The sequence below is a fragment of the Enhydra lutris genome, unplaced genomic scaffold, assembly GCF_002288905.1.
Source record: "Enhydra lutris kenyoni isolate GAN:26980312 unplaced genomic scaffold, ASM228890v2 scaffoldscaffold21, whole genome shotgun sequence".
In the NCBI taxonomy this organism is placed as follows: Eukaryota; Metazoa; Chordata; class Mammalia; order Carnivora; family Mustelidae; genus Enhydra; species Enhydra lutris.
In genome coordinates, this window is record NW_019154105.1 from 6,206,502 (window position 1) to 6,228,360 (window position 21,859).

At 51.5% G+C, this 21,859-nt stretch overlaps 1 protein-coding gene across 1 annotated transcript in view; it reads right to left on the reverse strand.

Moving 5' to 3' along the window:
- The window catches only part of LOC111149141 (protein Shroom3-like), a 288,780-nt gene that overhangs the window by 11,180 nt on the left and 255,741 nt on the right, over positions 1-21,859 (reverse strand). The window contains exons 5-9 of the mRNA XM_022506085.1: positions 15,344-18,515; positions 9,406-9,479; positions 5,843-6,742; positions 4,228-4,716; positions 1,435-1,585 (exon numbers count right to left, since the gene is read on the reverse strand). Of these exons, the coding sequence (XP_022361793.1) occupies positions 1,435-1,585; positions 4,228-4,716; positions 5,843-6,742; positions 9,406-9,479; positions 15,344-18,515 (4,786 nt within the window). The remainder of the gene's footprint in view (positions 1-1,434; positions 1,586-4,227; positions 4,717-5,842; positions 6,743-9,405; positions 9,480-15,343; positions 18,516-21,859) is intronic.

A 21,859-nucleotide genomic window follows, 5' to 3' on the forward strand; every position in this document is an offset into this window, starting at 1 on the left:
TGGCCCTATGAAAAACAGGGCCCACGCCTAACAAGACGTGCTTAGTACACGGTAACTACTGTTATCTCCTGTGAGTATTAATCTTCTGTGCCCTAATATTTTCGGTTTAAAAATACTTTTGCCACATAATCAACAGAGTGAGAGGCTGATAATAAAGTGATAGAAATGCGTGTTGTTTTTTTTTAAAGCAATGAGTAATTTGTCCCACTGCTACTGTAAAATAGGATACGTGTACCTGCAAAAAATAAAACCCCCCAAACCTGTCAGATACTCAGTGAAAGGGCTCATGACACCCCGGTACCTGTAATGGTGTTTATAGAGCCCCCTTTCTGGGATAAATACAGACAGCCCAGAGCAGGTGGGTTTTTTCCCCTGACTGGAGGGCCCATTAAATGGGGGCCTTTGGCGGGACTGGAGTAAGGGACATGCCAGAAGGTGTGCCATGAAGCAGATGTTTACACAGGAAAACCTTGGGCTGGGAGAGCGTGGTACCAGGGTGGCCGCATCTGCGTGTCGGCCGTGCGCTTGGGAGCCGGAGGAGCGAGGGCAGTGCGAGCTGCTCTGAGATCCCTAAACCCTCCTGCCCCATGACTCGTGGCTCCCAGGGTCTGTATCCTGCGGCCTCAATCCGCAGGGAAGGAAGCCGGAGAGCTTAGGGACCCGGAGAGTAAATGAAACAGAATCAGGTAAGAAAGCTGCTCCTGGACTTGGTACCACGGAGAGCCACTCACATTCCAAGCGCAGCAAGGGACGTGCTTTAACAAAGAGCCCTTTGAAGGGATCGAGGCCCCTCTGGGGCTGCAGGGAGGAGAGTGGAATGGCGAGAAGGTTCTCCCCTGCAGGCACAGCCGGGCTTAGAGCGCCCGGGGTGCGGGAAGACAGGCGGCATCAGTCATTTTTAAAATGCTTTGCATGTGAAACTTCTGCAGGGCCGTCCCTGCGCGCAGCTAACTTCCAGCGGTGCTTCCAAGCCCTTCACCGGGCGCTGCGGAGAGCACTGGGGGACCCGGAGATTAACGCCACCTTTTCTCACGAGCGTCTTTGGACGGTCGGTCTTTTCCCTTAACGTTTCTACATTTTCCCAGTTCTGTGGTCCTTCTGACCATGAAACATGAAAGGAAAATGACACTGACCGTGGGCACCGCTGGGCAGCCCTGAGTGCTGGGTCTCTGTGTTGGATTAAGAGTCAGGGCACCCGGGTTCAGTCTCAGCTCTGCAACCTCTAGGAAGGGACCCTCACTTGTGTAAAACTGCGAATGACAGGAAAGCTGTGAGAAATCACTAAATGCCATGAAGTCGAGAGCCTGGCGACGGCATGGGCGGGGCTGCTGATGCCACAGGCCCTTCTTCCTCTCCTGCCCTAAGGGGCCAGGAACCTTCCTAGGACCTTGGCTACCTTTGGGGGAGATCAGAACACAGGCCCCCGTTCTTTACCTTCTTTTCATTGACGTCCACCTGCTCCTCCTCCTCGCTCACGTCTGCCGGCATGGCCTTGATCTTGTTCAGGAGCTCGGCCTTGGGGGCAGACACACGGTAGTAGGCCGGGCAGTTGACCAACATGCCCACCGCTTCCCTGTCTTCACCCCTGCATCGTAAGAACAAAAGAGTACACAGCACATTCAAGAAGCTTCGCTTGACCACCTGCTGCTCCTTCAGAAATGTGTGAAAAATTCTATTCAGTCCCTTCCCAGAAATTAGATGAATAAATATTTACTGAGGGATTACACTGCGTAGGGCTCTTCATTCCAGGCAGACGTGCTCTGGAAAACGCCAAAGGCCATACTGGGGAGACTGGGAGTCAGGCCTGCGGATCTCCCCGATGCCTCTGGGTGAGTCCTGTAGCCTGCCTGTGCGTTTCTCCTTTTGTGAAAAGTGTAAGAACGATGCTGACTCCCTATTTCCCAGAGGGGCCCTGGGGCAGCCGTGACTCCGTGAACGTGGAGGTATTTTCAAGGGGCTGCGCGCATCTCAGACTGCGGTCTCGGCCTCCCAGGGTCAGAGAACCTTCCCAACTCCTGCCATAACTGTTGACTGGACGCGGCATCGTCCCTTCTCATGGGAGCGCGCCATCCCGGACGAGCCCAGGAAACCTAGAGCCTGCTGGTCACTGCGCACAGGACGCCAAGTTGACTCCTTCGTTACCCAGCGGGGGTGCCAAGAGTTTGGAGAACAAACCAGGAATTGAGAAACGCGGTATCGAGTTAGCGTTCTGTGCTGTACTATAACCAAGCTGTCTCTCCGGGTGTAAGTCAGGTGCTACCAGCTGAGTAAATGATGCACGGGAATGGGTTAGGTTCTCTTGCAGAGGTACTTCAATCTGGTGACTTAATATCTAGGCCAACATTTTGCTGTGGCATAAAGACCCACCAAAGAAAGTCATTTTTACTAGTCTCCGGCTTGCTAGGACTATTCTTCTAAGCAATATGGTTTCGTGTTAAATGTTCTAAGCAACATTTAATTCACTTAACTGAAAAAACTGGAAAAGCTCTTCTGGTACGCTTTTCCACCCAGATATACTCATTGCAGAACAAATCGGCTTCTCGAGCATTTAACTAACTAACTAACCCTCCCGAAGGCTGTCTGCTGAGTCGCACACACACCAGGACAATGGTCCTTCCCACCAGAAGAGGGCGCAGGCCACCCTCTTGAAGTTCCTCCCGCCAGTCTCAGGGCTGCAAGTTAGGTGACTTTTCCGTTCACTTCTACATTGAGAACGCGAGCTCTCGAGATGATGCTAGGAAATGCTCAGCTGAGGATGTATCTGTAAGTTACTTTGGCCTTTCTACAGCAAGAGGTCAGAGAACAGAACGGATGGCAGGTCCTGACGTTGATCTGCTACAGACACGCATAGTTAAGGGACCGGCACACCCACAGAGCCCCATGCTTGGGTCCCTCATGGAGGCCAGCAGACTGGCTGGCACGTTGGAGATACTCAGTAAGCGTTTGCTGAACACATGACCCAGGATAAGTCACTTCACCTCCATCAGTTTCTGCCAAGTCTGAAGCGTGGGATGGACAGAGGGACAGTTCAGGCCTCGGACTAGAAGAGGCTCCAACCAGCTACCCGAGAGCTCGTAAGGACTCCCTAACTCTTCCTCCCCGTCCCGCAAGTCAAAGCATAGTACTCTTGCCAGTAATTTAGTTAGGACCAGTTGGAAATTTCTGAAAGGCAAGACCAAATTTAGATGAAACGCTGTTTTTATTTGGTCTAGAAGCCACTAACTATGCAGTTCCGGTCCCTCAATCCACATAGCTTTCATTGAAGATTAAAAAGAAAACAAAAACCACTTTAAACCTTTCCCAAGTTGGCCTTGAAGGAAATCAAATACGCAAGAAAATATTGCAATAACCCAGGAGAAATCAAAAGAACGACAAACACAGACCCCGGTGGCGGGGTGCTGGGACGCATCGCGCCGTAGTAATCACGCGCTCCGGGCACTGCAGGAGCAGAGGCTCCCGGCCAGACCCAGCCGTAACAGCGCGCCTCAGGTCCAGGTCCTCTGGATTTTCAGGATGAAGCAAACATCCAGGCTAACTCTCGGAATGTGGCTGCCAGTGTAGTTAACGAGCCCATTTGTCCAAGCTTCATCCTTCCCACAGTCTGTGCTCACCTCTGCCTGGAGGAGGTCTCTGATGTGCTCACCCCTTTCCCCTGCCCCTCAGCACAGACCCCCGTGGGGCTCTCTACTAAGATGACCTTGACCGAGAACGGACAGTTGCTTGTTCACCAAGCTGGGGACACTGCAAAGTCATTAAGAGAGCGGGCACGGTCATGGTGCCCAGTTCTAATCCAGAGGCCGCCACTCACGTGTTCTAGGACCTCGGTGGGGCACGGTCTTCATTTCTCTGTGCTCCAGTTTCCTCACTTGTAAAAGGGAGATAAAACTGGGAGCCACTTCAGGAGGTTCTTGTTGAAGACTGAATCAGATAATGCTCACACGAAACATCAACACAATGACCGACATGAAGAACTGAGCACTATTAACAGTATTAATGGCAGTTATCAGCACTACTACTATTTTTGTTGTAGGGCAAGTGCCTGGTAACTCATGGTCGGTCTGTCCCACGTCTCACTCCTCAGAGCCATTCTAAGGCTGCGATGGAGTGTCACTCTTGGGTCCGAGCCTCTGGAGGCAGGAAAACATCACGTAAGTTGTCCTAGACTTACCACCACCCCCGTGGAAGGAGTTTCAAACTCGGTCTCCGCAGGCATTCCCAGGGACTTACCTCTTGCCTTCATATCCTGAGCAGGTGACAGTTCTCTGCGTGGCCTTTCTCTTCGTGCTGTTCTCTTTCAGCAAGTTAACATCTCGGGGAAACAAACCTTCCATTAGGTCCATAGTTGTCTTCATTCTGGAGTCTGGATCCAAAATGTCTGCCAGAGATTTGTCTTGGTGGACGATTTCCTTGGCCAGAGCCTCTGTTCGGATGTCTTCTGAGGACTTCTGAGAGCCAGAACTGACTTTTTTTTCTAAACCTTGAGTCCCACAGACGGGGTTGTTGATGGGAGCTGGCTGCCCGGGGCTTGGCTGCTTGCCAAGAGCCCCATCAAGCTGGGGCAGAGCACCCGTGCTGGAAGGGGGGTTGGTCTCGTTGGCCTCTGAACCCTTGACAGAAGTTTGGGATCCGGAAGCCAGTGCCTGCCGGCCGGCCGAATGAACTATACTGGGAATACACCTTTCCTTGGCAACGGTCACCTCGGCGAATTTGCTGGAGCTGCTGGGGATATTAAAACAGAGAAGGTAAAAGAGGAGTCAGCAGAGAGGCAGGAAGACTCAGGGCTGTTGCTTCTCACGTGAGGAATGGAAGGACAAGGTAGTCATGCTCTGAGGTTATCATTCCCCAAACTGTAGGGTTCCTAAATGGCATCCTCCTCAGCCCAGCGCTGGTCACAGGGAAGCTGCGTGACTTTTTAAGGGGGAGGGATCTAGTGGGAATTCAGTTGTGGTGGATGTTGCAGTGAGATTCCAGAGCTTTCTGAAAGGTCCCAGGGAACAGAGGGCAGTGGTGCTACATCCCTCCCGTGGTGTCTAGAGGGAGTTGCCACTGAGGCAAAGTGTTCTTCTGGGGCTTGGAGATCACTTGTCCCAGGGAGCATTAGTTCGGAAGAGCTACCACCCATTCTCTTGGCTTCCACAAGATTTTCCCTGAACATAACTGACTTTTAGTTCTGTTCTTTGTCCTCTCCAATGGACATGGAGCGACTCTGGAAAGAAAGCTGACCACAGCCTGTCTGTAGTCCAACCTCTTTTTTTTTTGGAGTGAGGCTGCCTCCAGGCTATTCTACGCCTCCCTCTCTCTCCTTCTCTCTCCCTCTCACACACACACCCCGTGGGTTTCTAGCACGGCCTGAGGGTGGGCAGGCGAACCTGTTTTAGGGCGCGACGTCAGGAGGCCCACGGACACCCACAGAGAAGCCGTGCTTTCCAGTATCGGCTCTATCAGTAATAAAAGTGACATTCCTGTTTTCTCTGTCTTCCTCCTCTGCCTCTTTAACCGATCAGGAGCTCAAGCAGGGAAGAGAGATATTGCACCCTTGGAACTTATCACGCCCTCGGAAACGAACACTGCCCTCCGGCCGCTGGTGCTCACTTATCGCACTCTTGCTCCGCCGTCCCCCGTGCTAGGAACTGGCTAGCAAGGCAGCGACCAGCCAAAGTACACGAATGACCCTGTTCTGCCGGTTTCATCCCTCGAGTCTATACAGTCCCCCACCCCCAGAAGTCCGCTTCTGTGGCCAGCGGGAGGAGGGTCTGGGGAGGCTGCAGGGTGACAATCTCTTACCAGATGAGCCCTTTCCGGCCTCCGTGGGGTCTCGCCCTGCACGGAGTCGCCCGCTTACCTGGGACGGGGCCCCTTGTGAGCCTCACTGCCCGGTGCCACCGCGCACACAGCTTGGGGAGGAGGTGGGGGAAAGTCGTCCAAGCTATCCGCTGGGGTGTCCTGGCTCTGTGGAGGCGGCAGGGGTGGGGGCAGCTCAAACGTGGGGCAGGAGGCCGCACTGGGGTCCGAGTCCTTCACAAACACGTCGTCATCGTAGTCCTCCCGGGGTGGTGGGGAGGCCTGCAGGGCGGACTCCGATATCCGGAGGGAGATCCTCCCCGGAGTGCTCGGGGTTCCGAGCGGCGTGTCGTCAGGGCCGCTGCCCGAGCTCGGAGGGGCCTGCTGTGCTTTGTAGCGCTGCGGGCTTGCACACTCAGGTGAGGGAGAGGCCTCGGGGAGGTCGTCCTCCCTGGCCACGGGGGCCCACTTCACGCGAGGGGGGGCGGGCCACGGAGGGTGTGAGACCCGCCTCCTCGTTGCCTCTTCTGTTCCGTGCTCTGGGCTGTCGGGCTCGTGGCCTCTGGGACGGGCAGGCTGCACCAGGCTGTGACCATTGCTCCTGTGGGTCACTGCCAGGGTGTGGGGCAGGAGAAGCTGTTGCCCTGCCTGACCGTCCCTTCCAGCCGGCTGGTCGGCGGCAGCCTGCGAGCTCAAGGGAACGGGGGACGGCAGAGCTGAGCCGAGTGGGGTCAGGTGTGCAGCCCTGGTGTCTGTGAGTTGCCCCGGCACTCCCGTGGGCAGCAGACCAGGGCAAGGCGTTGTTCTGCCGGCCTGCCTCTGCGGGTCCAGGGCTCCAGGACACTTGCTGGGAACAGAGGCTCCGCCAACGGCTCTGTAGCCTGGACCACCCCAGCGAGGGCTAGGATGGTGTCTGAGCAACGGCATGTCCTCACCGCCTCTTTCTGAGCAACCGAGCGACCTGGAGGACACAGACCCGGGGTTACAGAGCGGGACACAGAACTGGGGTTACGGAGCGGGACACAGAACTGGGGTTACGGAGCGGGACACACACCCGGGGTTACGGAGCGGGACACAGACCCGGGGTTACGGAGCGGGACACAGACCCGGGGTTACGGAGCGGGACACACACCCGGGGTTACGGGGCAGGACACACACCCAGGGTTACGGAGCAGGACACACACCCGGGGTTACGGAGCGGGACACACACCCGGGGTTACGGGGCAGGACACACACCCAGGGTTACGGAGCGGGACACACACCCGGGGTTACGGCTCAGAAAAAAGGGGCAAATACTGAACCCAGAGACATGACAGAGATGGGAAAGCATTTAGGGAAAAGGACCCCAGAGAAGCTGCGAACTCTCCCTTCGACTGCTTGTACAAAGAACGTTTTTAAAAAAACGCCAGACAGGCATAAACTCCTAAAGGAAAATGTCAAATGGCAGACTTGGGGCCACAAGGCATTTCCCATGATTAGCTCTCTCGCTGCTCCCCCACGCCCCCCCTCCCCCGCACACATATCCCGCATCCCTCGGCTTTGCAGGGCAGGCCTCAGGATATAAAAGGAAACAGGTACATTTCTTCAGGCCTTTTTAGGACTCCTTTGGGAAAAAGAGTGCTGCCTTAGTCTCTCCCAGTGGGATGCCCATGGGAGAGGTCTGTTGGGAAAGCATCTGAGTGGGCTGCCGAATGTGGAGGTTTTATTTACCATTTTCCTTTAGTCTCCTAGTGTTTTCATTTTTTAGAATGGAAAGTAAGAAGGTGGGGGAGAGTCTCACCCAAGGAGCTAATAAGCAATTATCTCTGTAGAGAGAGATCGATCATAATGAGCAAATAGGGTACATGGTGATTTAAACACCTGTCCTCTACCTCGGCTCTGAGGACAAACCCAACAATTTCTAATGCTTTTGTTATTATGTTCTAAAGGGAAAACAAAATAGAAATCCGCAGCATTGCCTGCTGCCGTGCAAGAGTTAATAAAATCAATCTCCAGCAAACCCACCCTTGTTTGAAAATTCCACATTTGGAGCTCTCGGGATGCCTGTGAATCTGGAGAGCAGATGGAACTTTTCATCTTACAGATCCGAGTCCTCAGGGAGCTGTGGCTCAGTCCCCAGGCAGAGCCCCAGCACAGTCCTGCCATAAACCCGCCCACGCGCCAGGCCGGGATAACGCAGCATATGGAAGGGAAAGACTGCAAAGAACCAAATTAGCTCTTCTCGTGATGTTGTTTCTGTATCATAAATGCAGATGGTTAAGGGCCCGTCTCTCTCAGACGCGACTCTGCCCTTCCCCTGAAGGATCCTTTTCATTTAGAGGTGGTTTCTTCACCGAGAACCTCTCAGTATTTAAGACTGGCTGCTCTGTCCTTCCCGGTGGGTTCCCAAACGGATGAACTAAAAACCCAAAGGCAGGAGATGTGCTGGGTGCTCTCCTCCCATACTCATTTTGGTATCCTCAGGACCTGGTACAAAGCACCCTGTCAGTAAATGTCTGTTGAACGAGCAGTATCTCTGCTCAATTGTTCAGACGAGGATATAAGCGATTTTTACACTCAACGTCCTCTAATAGGGCACGGAATAAGTGGAATCTGTTTTAATGACTAACCTGTTATGTATATGTTTGTTAGCTAGTTTTTTTTTTTTTTTCCATCTCTGGAGAACTGTCTACTCAAGTTCTTTCCGTCATTGAGGTATTTGATTTTTGTGGTTGAGTTTCACCTTTGACTTCAGATGATTCCCTTTTGGCAGTGCTCTAGGTCACTGTTCGTTTTCCCTTGTCTCTAGCTTTTAAGCAATGCACTGAAGCTAACCAAAGTTCTGAGTCTCACCTTGAATACTTTCTTTACTTGAGGCACAAGTCTGGGAGGAAAAGCACATAGTCTGCTAGTACAGAAGGTAACTTAGTACCCACTTTCTGACACCACGTGGGCTGCTTTTTTTTTTTTTTTTTTTTTTTAAGAGTGAGAGGGCATGAGTGGGAGGGGAAGGGCAGAGGGAGAGGGGGAAGCAGGCTCCCCACTGAGCAGGGAGCCGGATGCGGGACTCGATCCCAGGACCCTGAGATCATGACCTGAGCTGAAGGCAGACACTTAACCAACTGAGCCACCCAGGTGCCCCTTGATGGCAGTTTTAAACTACCTTTCCTATTTCCTATCCCTAAGGGCCTAAAAATTATGATTTGGGAGCTTTATTTTTCACCTCATGTGCTTCTGATACGTTTGTCTCGCTCTGTGAGGCTGTTCACGAGACGCCCAGACTTCCCTGTGCTCTAGTCAGAGCACCTGATCCTCTGCGCTGAGCCAGAAAAGAGCCCCATACGGTCCCAGTTGTGAGGGCCTCAGCGTTTGGTCCGTGAACCTTTCTAAGGCTAAACTTACTTGACGTCAACTACTGCCTCATTCAAAGTGCACATTGAAAACCTATTCCAAGTAAGTATCATTTTTAGAGAAAGTCATCTATAAAGAAAAATTTTAAAGTTTCCTATGGCCTAGACAGACTGAAAAGGCAATGCACAATACTGTGGAACATCGTAAAGTCACATTTCCCTTTCTGGTAGCGCGGAGGAGAAACACGAAAGTGCAGCGTTCACAGCAGAGAGCCTCCGAAACACACGGACATACCTGGACCCAGGGGCAGCCGAATAACACGGATCCTTCATGAGACCAAAGCTGTTGTTTTCCCCCAAAACCACATCCTTGAAACACAAGAAAGGCACAGCGTTACTACCAACAAACAGGCATTTAAATTTACCAAGAGGGTGACAGTAGAAAGGAGAAAGAATATTTATCGGAGGCCTACTAGTGTCGGACACCAACGCGGCACTGTCGCATACTGTCCGCTTCACCCCCAAAGCCCCAGGAAGTACTGTTAACCCCAGGGCACTGAGGAGGAGACAGGCCCAAAGCCGTTGCCCTTCCCAAGGCCACAAGTGGCAGGCCTAGGGTTTGGGCCTCGGTCTGTCTCCCCAGAGGCCTCTCCTCACAAAGACCTGTTCTAAGCAGAAGTCCGATGACAGTCACAGCCCAGGGTTCAAAATGACCCCGCACGCGAAATAGAGCGATGAAAATTATTTCAAAGGACCAAACTTTTGAAACAGTGATAGGAAAACATGGGATATGACAACAAAAGGATAGTTTATTAAATTTAGCAAAAATCTCAAATGTTCTCGGTTATAATGAGAGAAGAGATATGAATCTGGCTTGTAATCAGGTTGAAGTATATTCTTCTCAGGAAAAAAAAAACATTTCACCCACATGTAATGTAGCAGTAACTTTGGCACCTTTTCAGGGGTAGTCATTACTTCTATTTGTTTTTAATAAGGGTGCAGGTTGGTTTCCTGAAAGGGTGGTAGGTGAGGTGTTTTTGGGTTTTTTTGGTGAGTTTTTGATAGTACAATATTTGGCCCATGTGAACAGGTCCTGATGAAAACAATGATGTTGCTACTGATAATACATTTAATTTTCAATTATTTACAGGTAACAGAAATTAAATCCATATGATCCCTACACTTAAGTGTTAGCAACTTACTTCACCATTAATCTGTCCAAAGGGCTACTAACTTTCTACCTTTTTTTTTTTTTTTGCCCAGTCAGTGGTAAAAGTACTAAAAGGCAAAAAAAAAAAAAAAAAAAGGCACCACAGGTGGTACTGGCCTGCAGGAAAAACAAAACACTGCAGCCATGCCTTGTTGCTTTACTGAGTGCCAACCACTGCAAAGTACCTTAAAATCCCCAAACTACGTGCGTGGAATTGTATCGGGCACCTAACAATCCCTCTGTGGTTCAGTCTACAACAGTGAGGAGAGGGGAGGTAACTGCTGCTCCGCAACCCACAGTTCGAGTCGCGGAACCAGCGTTGAAACCAGGATGGCTTCAAGCCCAACATCTTTCCTTGGAATCTTAACAAGTGAGTGGAGGCCAGCCTGGATGCGACCAGCCTTGAATGGTTTGAGAAAAAGAAGTTCCATGTTTCTCCGATTTGCTCAAATATCACTCTACGGAATGGGAATTCCTGCTCTCCACGAAACCTTACGGTCCTTTAAAATCTTTTCCCTGTTCACCCCCTCTTGACAAAAACGTGCAATTAAGTGAGAATGCTTCTAGATCCCCTTTGAGCTCCTTGCCCACAACAATTAAGTATATTTTCCCATTTTCTTATTTCCTTTGAATTTCAGTATGAGAATGAGTTTAACTTCTGCAGTCACATGAGCTGACCCCCAGAATATCAATCTTAAGTTGATACTTACATGGGTGTGCACAGGTCAGACCCACTAATAGGCCATTAAGAGACCTCTCTAAATCTATCGATTACAGTATCATTTGCACAGAAGTCCAATATAGTACAAGCCCAAGGAGATCAATTTGTGCTGCATTTACTTGCACTGATTTGGGCATAAATTCATTGCCAGAGAAGACTTTATACTTCTTACCAGTTTATAGAAAATAAAGTACTTACAGCAATGGCTATGGTAGAAATACGAGGGTTAGAGTTATTCCAATAGACACTTGGGTAAATGTCTGTTTGTGTTTGTCAGTTATCTGACTTCTGGTGACTGATTTAAAAATACCCCGTTCTTAGACTTCATCAGGTATAGCAAACTTAAGACTTTATTATAAACCTGAAGTCTATCGAATCCCGATGCTTACTCTCGCTTCGGGTTCGGAGTTAGATAGCTTGCTATCTCTGTGGCCAGGGAACTACAAAGACAGTAGTATTCGCCTACTGTGGATATCAGTTTCCAAGCATCTGCTAAAATGAATTAGGAATCCATTTGAGAAATCTTAAAATTTTATTTAAATGGGAATGACAGTAATCAATAAATGTTAAAATGAAATCAATTCATTGGCTTGAAGTTTTCAGATAGATATTTAACTCCTGCCTCCTCCCATCCCCAGTCTTTTTTTATTCAAGGAGGGAGCCTGGTATAGTGACTAGCAGAATCTGGAGTCAGACAGCAGGGGGTCAAAAACCTCACTCCCACTACCATGGGCAAATTTCTCACCCTTTCTGTGTCTCGGATCCTTTCTGAAACACAGAGACAACAGTATCTACTTCTTTGCATATATGTGAGGATTATTTTTCTGCTTATAAAACACGAAGAACAATGACTGATACATACTTAGTAAACATTTACTATTATTATTAGCTATTTGTAACTTCACATTTCATGGAAAGGTGATTCTGTGTATGCACAGTTTGAATAGCTTCTTCCTGAGGGGTGCTAGAATGCCTTCCAAGCAGCGTTCTACAGAATTGGGCGTACATCCAACAGGTGGGATGAACTAAGCAATTTCCTCAGCAATTAAAGGACTGTCACACCATCACATGGTGAATATGTTATATATCAGGAACCGAGGGCTCTGTAAATAATAGTGAGAGCTAGAGAAACCTCTAACTCAGCATCTGGAAAAAAACAACTCCCAGCCAGGAATCTTCTTTCTCCAAAGGCTTCTTTTTATAGCCTTTGCAGGATTCTAAGTCTATGCAATGAATAGGTGTGAATCTCCACCTCCAAAGCAGACATATGTGGGTATTATCCGGCAGTTGCGCGGGGCCCACCCATTTTAAAAAGGTTAAGTTTTCCGAAGTTTTATAGAAAGCAGAAAGTCGGCAAGAATTTTAGGTGTCCTTCAGCTTTATCAATAATATCCATTAGTTCTACAATTACACTTTTCAAATGAAGAAGAATGAACGGAGGAGTGGTAAGAGGCTGCGTGTTTCAGAGAGGACCATCGGCGGCCAAGGGGAGGCCCAGGCCTGCGGAGAGTCTCAGCAGGTCTCGGGTTCCGAGTGGGGGCAGCCTTCTGTGGGTGTCCAGGTGCAGGAATGATCAGTTTGTATCAACAAGGAGCTCACTTCCCTGCTAAACTTGTTTTGGCGGCAGAAACTATCTCATTAATGGACTTCTGAAAAGGAACAGAATCTTTGTCAAAAGCTTATACATCCTGCTCTAATAGCATCTGGCTGGCAGGAGCGACGGGCATTTGTGCCATGGAATGAGCCAGCCCCCAAAAAAGGCTCCATATTTTCGCTTTAACTTAGTAGGCAGACAGTTTCTGCGGAGTTCTCTAAAGCTGGGGTGAGACAAATTCTTATTGACGACCTTCATTAAAGCTTAATAATAATGGTAAAGTCTTGAATTCATGCACATAGAAAAACAATATCCTGAAATAATATCCACAGTAATTGTGTAGAGCCTAGTTTTATTATTTTTTTTTCTTTTTTAATATTTTATTTATTTATTTGACAGAGATCACAAGTAGGCAGGAGAGGCAGGCAGAGAGAGAGGGGGGAGAAGGCTCCCTGCTAAGCAGAGAGCCCGATGCGGGGCTCGATCCCAGGACCCCGAGATCATGACCCGAGCTGAAGGCAGAGGCTTAACCCACTGAGCCACCCAGGTGCTCCGTTTTATTATTATTTTTAACTAGTTCTACAAATAGGATGGCTGTAGAAGATGGCTGTATGCAGAGGCAAGGAGAAGACCTTGCCGTGGCCCAGGTCTCGGGGCAGGCAAAGTCTGGTTGCTGGGTGGGAGAGTGGGAGAGGGAAACTCAAGAGCCCAGTCCTGGCACAATTACAATCTGGGGGCTGGTCATCTGTTTTCAGAGTTTGTAGAAGCAAAGCAGCAGTGGTCAAGTATTTCACTTTGAAATATTTTCCCCTTCTGGCTTCAGAGACCCCAAATTAAGCATTTAATATCGTACTCTATTGAAAAGAACGTAGATAAGGTTCTGTACTTCTCTAAAAAAGTTTTTCAAAGGACACATTCAGCTGGGAGTTGGAGGAATTTCATCATTTCTCTACACCACCTTAGAATTTCCTAGTTTACCAGACTTGAGACATATTTGGGAAGAAAGCAGAGGAACAGTCACAGCCATCCAACTAATTCCCCAAGGGAGATAATGAAGTAGAGTAAGAAATAAATAGCAAAAAATGATTTCGCTTTCACCTAAACATTTCTATTTTCTTTAGAGAACATGGGAAGAAAAATTGAGAAAATGTTTGGGTTGTTATACTACCGAAGTGCCATCAAACTAGCTGACATGGGTGTTCGGTATTTTAGGTGGTGGGATGCGGAGCAGAAATTAGCTTTGTGCTTCATTCTCAGGGGAGCAAAATGGTTAATGAAAGCTTATGGAGGATGGCTTCCATACAGTTTTTTGTGCATTTATACTGGGGAGAAAATATTTCTGGGTATTTTGGAACAGAACATATCTAGATGGGTACCGTATTTTGTTTCAGTATCTAGATGGGTACCGTATTTTGTTTCAGAAGCAGCACAGCAAAAAAGGTCTCAGGCAGTAATGTCTGAATCTTTCCTTCTTGGAAGCTGTTTCTACCAACTAATGCCTCCCACACACAACCCCCAATCTTGTGTCCACATCCTGCCCATCCTTCACAGCCTAGTTCAAATACCATCTCCTTCAAGAGAAGCCCTTAGTTCCCCTCAGTTAGAATTAATCCCTCTCCCCTCCCAGAGTGCATTATCTATCATTGCTCCAAAGTACTCGCTGGTCCTGAGTCATTTATATAGAAGTTCCTCATCTTCCTCCCTCGGTTGTGGACCCCAGAAAGGCGTGAGCCTTACTTCCTTCTGTGGTTCCCCCAGCTGTGCAGGACAGGGCTTTTCATACAACACACGCTCTACACATGCTTGCTAAATGACCGACTGCTCTGCTGGGGGAAACAGAATGGGAGACGCGACAGTGGAGTGTGGTCTCTGCGCTAACCTGGATGTGGATTCCTAATACCTTCCGAAGTGGGAAGGGAACCTTACAGCTCCCGTGATCTGCAGTGCACTTGCAGCGAGGAGGGACTACGAATTAGGGTGATTACTCGAGTCCTGACAGTGCTCAGGTTCTACTGCTAGCTTTGCTGAACTCTCCAGCGGAAAGCACCCCATAATCTTCGAATAGTTCAAAATCTTTATGAGAAAATCCTTTTATGTGAGAATTTGAAAGTCTGTGATTCTCCTAGCTCACCAAAATGGTTACTCCAAGAATTCAGATGGGAGTCGGGGAGACCCAGGTTTAATGCAGGCAAAAGACGACCTGACATTGTGAGGGTTAGTCAGATAACAGACGTGAAGCAGACTGAGCTGCCGGCCAGGGGTTCCGCAGCCAGTAACTATTAGAGTCAATAATTCATGTTTTGCAAATGCAAAAGCTGGAAAGAGGATGCAAAGCTAAAATCTTTAAAATATTGAGATGCCGTATCTATTCCATGAATGTAAAAAAACCGAACCAGCAAAAAAGGTATTCCCTAATTTTCCTAACCATACATTCTTGCACTGAGAGGCGGGTAAGTCCCTGATATGAAGTGTACACGCGTACACACACGGGCTTCTATATGTATGTGTGTCTCTATGTAAGATACGTGAATCTATACAAGATATCTTTACGACTCTATGTATCTACGGGTCTGTATCTCCCTAAGGGTATCAGGGCATGAAGAAAGACATCACTCCAAGGAAACAAATGCCACCCTTTTGTCTGTGGCCAGAAGGTTAAAGCGGGGAGAGGTGGGGGGAGAGGGGAGGCCCGCGGAGGACGCACGTACCTGGCGCTGGTCCGTGGTGGGAGAGGACCGCGATCTCACGTGGACGGGCACCGCCAGGCTGTCGGAGCGCTCCAGCAGGTCCTCCGCAGACATGGACTTCCCAGCCCTCTTGGCCGCGGCTCCCCACAAGAAGGGCTCCCCAGGGGTCCTGTCCACCCTCTGGGCGCCCTTCTGTCCATAGTGACTCGCTTCGCCGAGCTGCTCCCTTGGGGCTTGGTCCTCGCGTCGCCGCTCCCCCGGGAGGCGGCCCCCAGCGAAGGAGCCGCTGCGGTCTCGGGGGGCCCGCGAGGTGTCCCCCTCGGCCCCCCGCTCCGTGGCCGGCAGGGGGCCGGCCTCCCTGCGGGGCTGCGGCGCGGGCTCCCGCAGCGAGCAGAGGCTGGCGGCCGGGGCGAGGCCGGGCTGCGCGTGGACGCCCTGGGTGCGCTCCCGCGGCGGCCCCGGCTCCTGGAGGCCGCAGCCCGCGGCGCAGGGGGGCCGCTGGCCGGTCTTGCGCTGCACGTAGTCGGCCAGGGCGCTCTGCTGGAACTGCTTCAGCTCGGGGCCGGACAGGCAGAGCGTGGAGCAGGCCCTGCCGTCGCGCTCGAACACGCGGCGCCGGTCGGCCACGGAGCTCTCGGGGAGGCGCAGCCCCGGCCGCCGAGGGCTCAGCCGCGCCGGGGCCGCCTCCTCCGCGACGCCCACCTCGTTCATCTTCTCGGGCTCGGAGTAGGAGCGCTTCTTCTGCTCCGGCGTCAGGCGCCGGCGCGGCCCCCTCCGGGCGGCGGGGGCGGCGGGGCGGGCGGGGTCGCCCTCGGCCGGGGTCACGCTGTGCCGCTCCCGAGGGGTGTGCGGGGAGGCCGCCGCCTCCGGGCTCCGCAGCCCCACGTGCGCCGAGGCGGGCCGCGGGCGCCAGGGTCTCGACGCGGCGGGGGTCCCCAGCTCGAGGTCGCGGCGCCGGAACGAGGTGGCCCCCAGGACCCGGCACTGCGCGTCCTTGATGCTGTTCCGGTAGGCGCGGCTGAAGGGGGCGTCCGGCGTCGGCCACTCGGGGCTGCCGGGCCTCGGGTCGGGCCAGCCCGGCTCCCTCCCCGCCTCGCTGCGAAGCTGACAGGTGCTCTGGCTGCGGGGCAGGGCGGGGTCCCGGCGTGGGGGCTCGCTGCCTGCGGGCCGGGGGCCCCGGCCTCCCTCCGCGCCCCTCCGCCGCGGCTGCCCGTGCGGCTGCCCAGAGGCCTCGCCCGGCTTCGGCTCGTGAGGTCTGGAGTGCTGCTCCCCGTTGCCCGTGGGGTCGGTGGAGTCAGACAGACGGACACGGCCTTTCATCTCCTCAAAGTCATGCCCAAAAGTATTCGGAGTCGCGAGCGTCTTGCTGTGGCCGTAGCTAGAGCCGCTCACGCTGGGGGCTCTCGGGCCGCTGTGCTCGCGCTGCTCGATCTGGGAAACCTTCTCGAGCACGGAGCAGGGGGGTCTCCCGTGCTGAGAGCCCTGCGGGGCGCAGGTGCCCCCGGAGCTGAGCCGCCTGCCCAGACCGCACGGCTGCAGGTGGGGCGGGGGGTCCTCACACCTCGGGCCTGCACCGGGGAAAGAGGCCACCGCACTGGGTCTGGTCTCGGGCCTCGGGTAGGACACGGGCCTGTCCAGATGGCTCCTGTGCTCAGGAACAGCTCTCCTTCCGGAGTCTTCTGCCTTGCTGTTGACTACAGAGGTAAACCAGCCCTCCAGGTAGCCGTCCCGGGCTCCTCCTCCTAGCTCCAAGCTGCTTTGCCTTCTTAGACTCTCAGGAATGTTCTGGAGAGAGGAAAAGGCTGACTGGGTCCTGCCAAAGTTGCTGGATGGGCTCGGACCGAGGCTGTCCCTCTCCAGCCCCCGCGGCAGGCTGGCGCTGTGGTCTTCATGGAGATCAGCCTCCCAGGGCTCTGGGGGCCGGGCAGGTCTCTGGTCTTCACCCACGTGCCAGGCCTGAGGGCATCTGAGGCTGTGGAAATTAGAAGATGGTTTGCTGCTGTGAGCGCTCCTTCTCTCGCCGGGATGCGGGCTGTCACCTCCGAGAGGAGTGACTGGCCTCTCCGGGGTGACCTCCTCCTCGTTTTCAGGTACTGAAGGAAAGTGGACTTTGTAGGGGACATATTTGGTGGAAGTTTCAGGTCTCCTCTCTACTGGGGGCACGAAATTGTGTTCTAGAGGCTGGTAGAAGGCAAACCCTGGCCTGTTAGACGCATCGTGGTTCCCGTTCTGGTCGATGGGGGCCATCCTGTCGCAGGCCCCGGGAGGAGCCGCGCACCCGCTCTCCTTGGCCAGCGCTGGGTAGAGGGAGCCACCGCTGCTGGCCGAGGGCCGCGGCACCTGGGCGAAATGCGGCTCCAGAGAAGGCACGGGGTAGACGCCGGTGGGCAGCAGAGGCTGGCCGGGCTGTGCCTTCGGGGCGTAACTGTGCTTGGGCTGCGCAGGGGGGCTGCTCTCTGGACTCCCCTCTGGCACGGGACGCAGCTGCTCCTCCAGGAAGGGGGACTTCGGGGGCCCCGCGGGGCTTGCCTGGGGCCGGCAGAATCGCTTCTGATCAAGGCTGGACCAAGAGCTGGGCCGTTCTCGCTGCCGAAAGGCTGTGTAACTGTCACTGCGAGCCGGGGGCAGGGGTGCGCCCACCTTAGGAGGCAGGTTGGCGGTGCCCGTCTCCGGGGCGCTGGGGCACGGCTGGCTCCAGGATGGGGGGGCCGCTCCCTTGCCCCGGGGAACGTGATGCCATTTATCGCAGCCCCGACCGTCCGCGGATGCCCGCGCCTCCCTACCTTGGAGAAGCAGGGCTGAAGAGTTCACCTCGTACTCAGCTGACACCCCCCTCCGGGGGTCGTAGACCGTCTTGACATAGCGAATGTCTGCCTGCCGCATCCCTTCCAGGAGGCCACCGCGAGCCGCAGTGGCGTCCACGGAGCCCGACAGCTCCCGGCTAGGGAGGCCAGCGGGCGGGTACTCCAGGAGGCTCGAACTGGTGGAGAAGGAGCTGTACGCCGAGTCTCTCTTGCTGTGGAGGTGGCCGAGCTGGTCGATGCTGCTGGTGGACTTGGCAGGGGAAAGAAGGTGGCAGGGTGGATAGCCCCCGCCGGGCTCCAGGCTCTCCATGCTCCCCTGGGAGCTGCAGTGGTCAGGGCTTGGCCTCAGATAAGCATGGTCAAAGTTGGAGAGGTCACTGGTAGAAGAGCTGGAAGAAAGGGACACAGAGCAGTCAGCACCGCTGACCTGTTACCATCTGGGAGGCGCACAAGCACAGGACCCAGCTTATAAATGTACTCTTGGGCAAGATGTTTGGGTTTCGGAAGGGTGGGTGAAAAGGGCCATATTTGGGCCTTGCTCGGCCTCCGTGTGTGTTGTCACTTGGAGTAATTGCTCAACACTGTAACCTACATGCCTCGAATTAATCACCCCGGCTTGCAGGGGGTGGGGCGGGGGGCACAGAGGAAGCCACGTGGCCTTTGGGTACAGGCAACACATTGATGTGATTTGCTACATGCCACCAGTGACATTCTCTGTGTGCCAAGAAATGGGAGGTGGGGGAGGAAAGAAGAGAGGAAGAGGAGGAGAGAGAGAGGCCGCCGTTTTGTGTCTCTTAGGGCTATTTGAGGGAAGAAGGGGAAGACCTTGGTAAGAGACCAGGCACGTGAACCGTGTGCACGTGTGTATGTTTTTAGTTAGTATCTTTCCTTTTTATGGAATTGAAGGGCTATAACCTGGCAATCTTCCTGGAATCTCAACTACTAGAGACAATTTGTTTACAGTGAGAAAGCTAAACACAAAGCTGAATGAGAGAAATTCAGAGAAATGACAAAGTCAGAGAAGGCTGACAGGAGGGGGAAGCTTTATAAGAAAGTCTTAATTACAGGAGTCCCATCACCTTTGGATGACTTCCCAAAGCCTGAGCAAAGCCTCCTTCAAACACTTTGACAAATAAATAAATAAAATCTTAAAAAAAAAAAAAAAAAAAAAAGGCACCCGGGTGGCTCAGTGGGTTAAAGCCTCTGCCTTCGGCTCAGGTCATGATCCCAGGGTCCTAGGATTGAGATCCACATCGGCTCTCTGCTCTGCTGGGAGCCTGCTTCCTCCTCCTCTCTCCCTCTCTCTCTCTCTCTCTCTGCCTACTTGTGATCTCTGTCAAATAAATAAATAAAATCTTAAAAAAAAAAACACTTAGAAAGGTAAGACCTTCTCCTTTACACAGTCTTCTACGTGATTTTCAGAGCCTACTAGGGGAAGGGGAATGACTCAGTCTTGACACGGCATACCCCCAGAGAGTTGCCTCAAAACAAAATTACTTATAATTACCTTCAATTACAAATGTTAAAACATATTTCACCCAGCATGTGGGGTGAGTGAGGGCGTATAGAAAGGAACAAGTGGTTCAAAAATCAAACAATCTCAAAACTGTTCAAAGGTTTGTGACTCAGCATTCTCTACAAAAGGGTGAACACTAAAACTTTTTGCTAAGTTTTTGTATTTTTTTTAATTTTTATTTTTTAAAGGAGTATTTTATTTTATTTTAAATATATATATATGTTTAATTTATTTGACAGACAGAGATCACAAGTAGGCAGAGAGGCAGGCAGAGAGAGAGGAGGAAGCAGCCTCCCTACCGAGCAGAGAGCCCAATGCAGGGCTCAAACCCAGGACCCTGGGATCATGACCTGAGCCAAAGGCAGAGGCTTATTAACCCACTGAGCCACCCAAGCGCCCAAGTTTTCGTATTTTTTAAATGAAAAGGCATTTAGACACTATTAAAACTCACATGGCTATTATTATATTTCTAGACCTTATTTAAGTTTATATGGTACCTTATTGGCTAAGTATAGGATAATGATTTATGGTTGGCCTAAATCCAGGGTCTATGACAGGAGACTGGAAGGACCATATTCTAACTCAAAACTGGCACTGGAATTCAAGGAAGACTACATTTTCAGCAATTCACCTCAAGAATGTAATTCTTCTTCTTCTTTTTTTTTTTTTTTAGACGACGTCCATTTACTGAATGGAGCATCCTGCTTCGGGAGGGACAGGTATAAATTCAAAGGAGAAAGGAAGGAGCAGCCACATTAGACACAGTAGTCCTGGCACTCAATGGTGTGGCATATGTCACCGCCAGATTCTACCCCCTTCCTCCTCCCTTCCCAGTCCCCCTTCAAATGAAGAGACTGCGTTAAAAATGTACATGACAGCTCAGTGAGGATAATCTTGTACGACCCACTTACACTTCTCATTATCTCCTCTAACAGAAGATTCAGATGCTTCCAGTGGAAATGGAAGACGTGTATCCCATCATGGCTGTTCTGCTCGCCAGCTACATGCCGGCGGTAGGCACTCCTTAACCCCCTCCCAACGGCTGAGAATTTGAGCAGAATGGTTCACTGGAAAGGATAAGTCAAATCTACTTAGGGACAGAAAAAGTCAAAGCGAATAAACAGAGTAACTGAAACTCACTACTGAGTGGGAAGAAGTGTTATCACTAACATCCCCAAATGTAGATGATTCTAGAAATACGAACTCACTGGTGGAACGTCTTTAGGCAGAACAAGGGTTCCGCGGGTTCCATCCTGTGGCTAAAGGAAAACTAACCCACCGATCCTCAGGTGGAACGTACCATGGGAGGATGGTACTTGAGGCGGGCTCTATCCCTTGGGATCCCCGCTCCTGACCTGAGTGAGGAGTAGGACTGAGCGGGGTGCTGACATCACCCTCCACAGAGTTCTCGCACCACTTTCTGGAAGTCGCCATTTTGATTATCTTTGCCACTCCTGCTTCCAAGATGGCACTCGGAATGAGTGAAGAAGAAGAACTTGGGATGTGGTCTTCGGTCCCTGCGACAGTCCCAGCCCACACAGAGATGGCCTTACTATCAAGGAAAGTGTGACGGGCTCCTGATCGTGGTCTGGCCAGCTACCAGCCTCACTTCTCCTGGTCTCCTCCAGCTCACTGCCCTCCAGTATAATGGCCTCCTTCCTGTGACAAACCCATGAAAGATTTTCCAGTGTCTCGGGGCCTTTGCACGCACTGTTGCCACCACATGGTATGCTCTTTACCCGGTTCACTTCTACTTTGCTCAAGTCTCTGCTTGGGAGACTTCCTGGAACAAAGGAGCTTCTAAAGAGCCCCCCACCATCCTTGCCCCTCGTTACTCTGCTTCTTTCCTCCACAACACTCACCACTACTGCCATCACCCGCCATCCCTTTCATTATATGAGAGACTTCAGTTGTGTCTGTAACGCTTAAGAGCTGAAGCAGATCTGACAAGCTGTTACTTCTGTGGTCGATCCACAAATTCTTAATAATATTACTTATAATTCTTGTAATATTACTCTTTCTTTTGTGTGTTTATGTGTATTTTCTAAATACTTAAAACTCAGCAAAGAGCACAAAACAAGTGTATGAAAACATTTTCTAAAGTGCACTCCTAGAACGTGAATTCCTGAGATGATCTGATGTTTGGGAAATGCTGGGCTAAATGAATTAATTCTATTTGCTATAAGACTTCTGAGTCTTTAATAAACTATTGTTCAT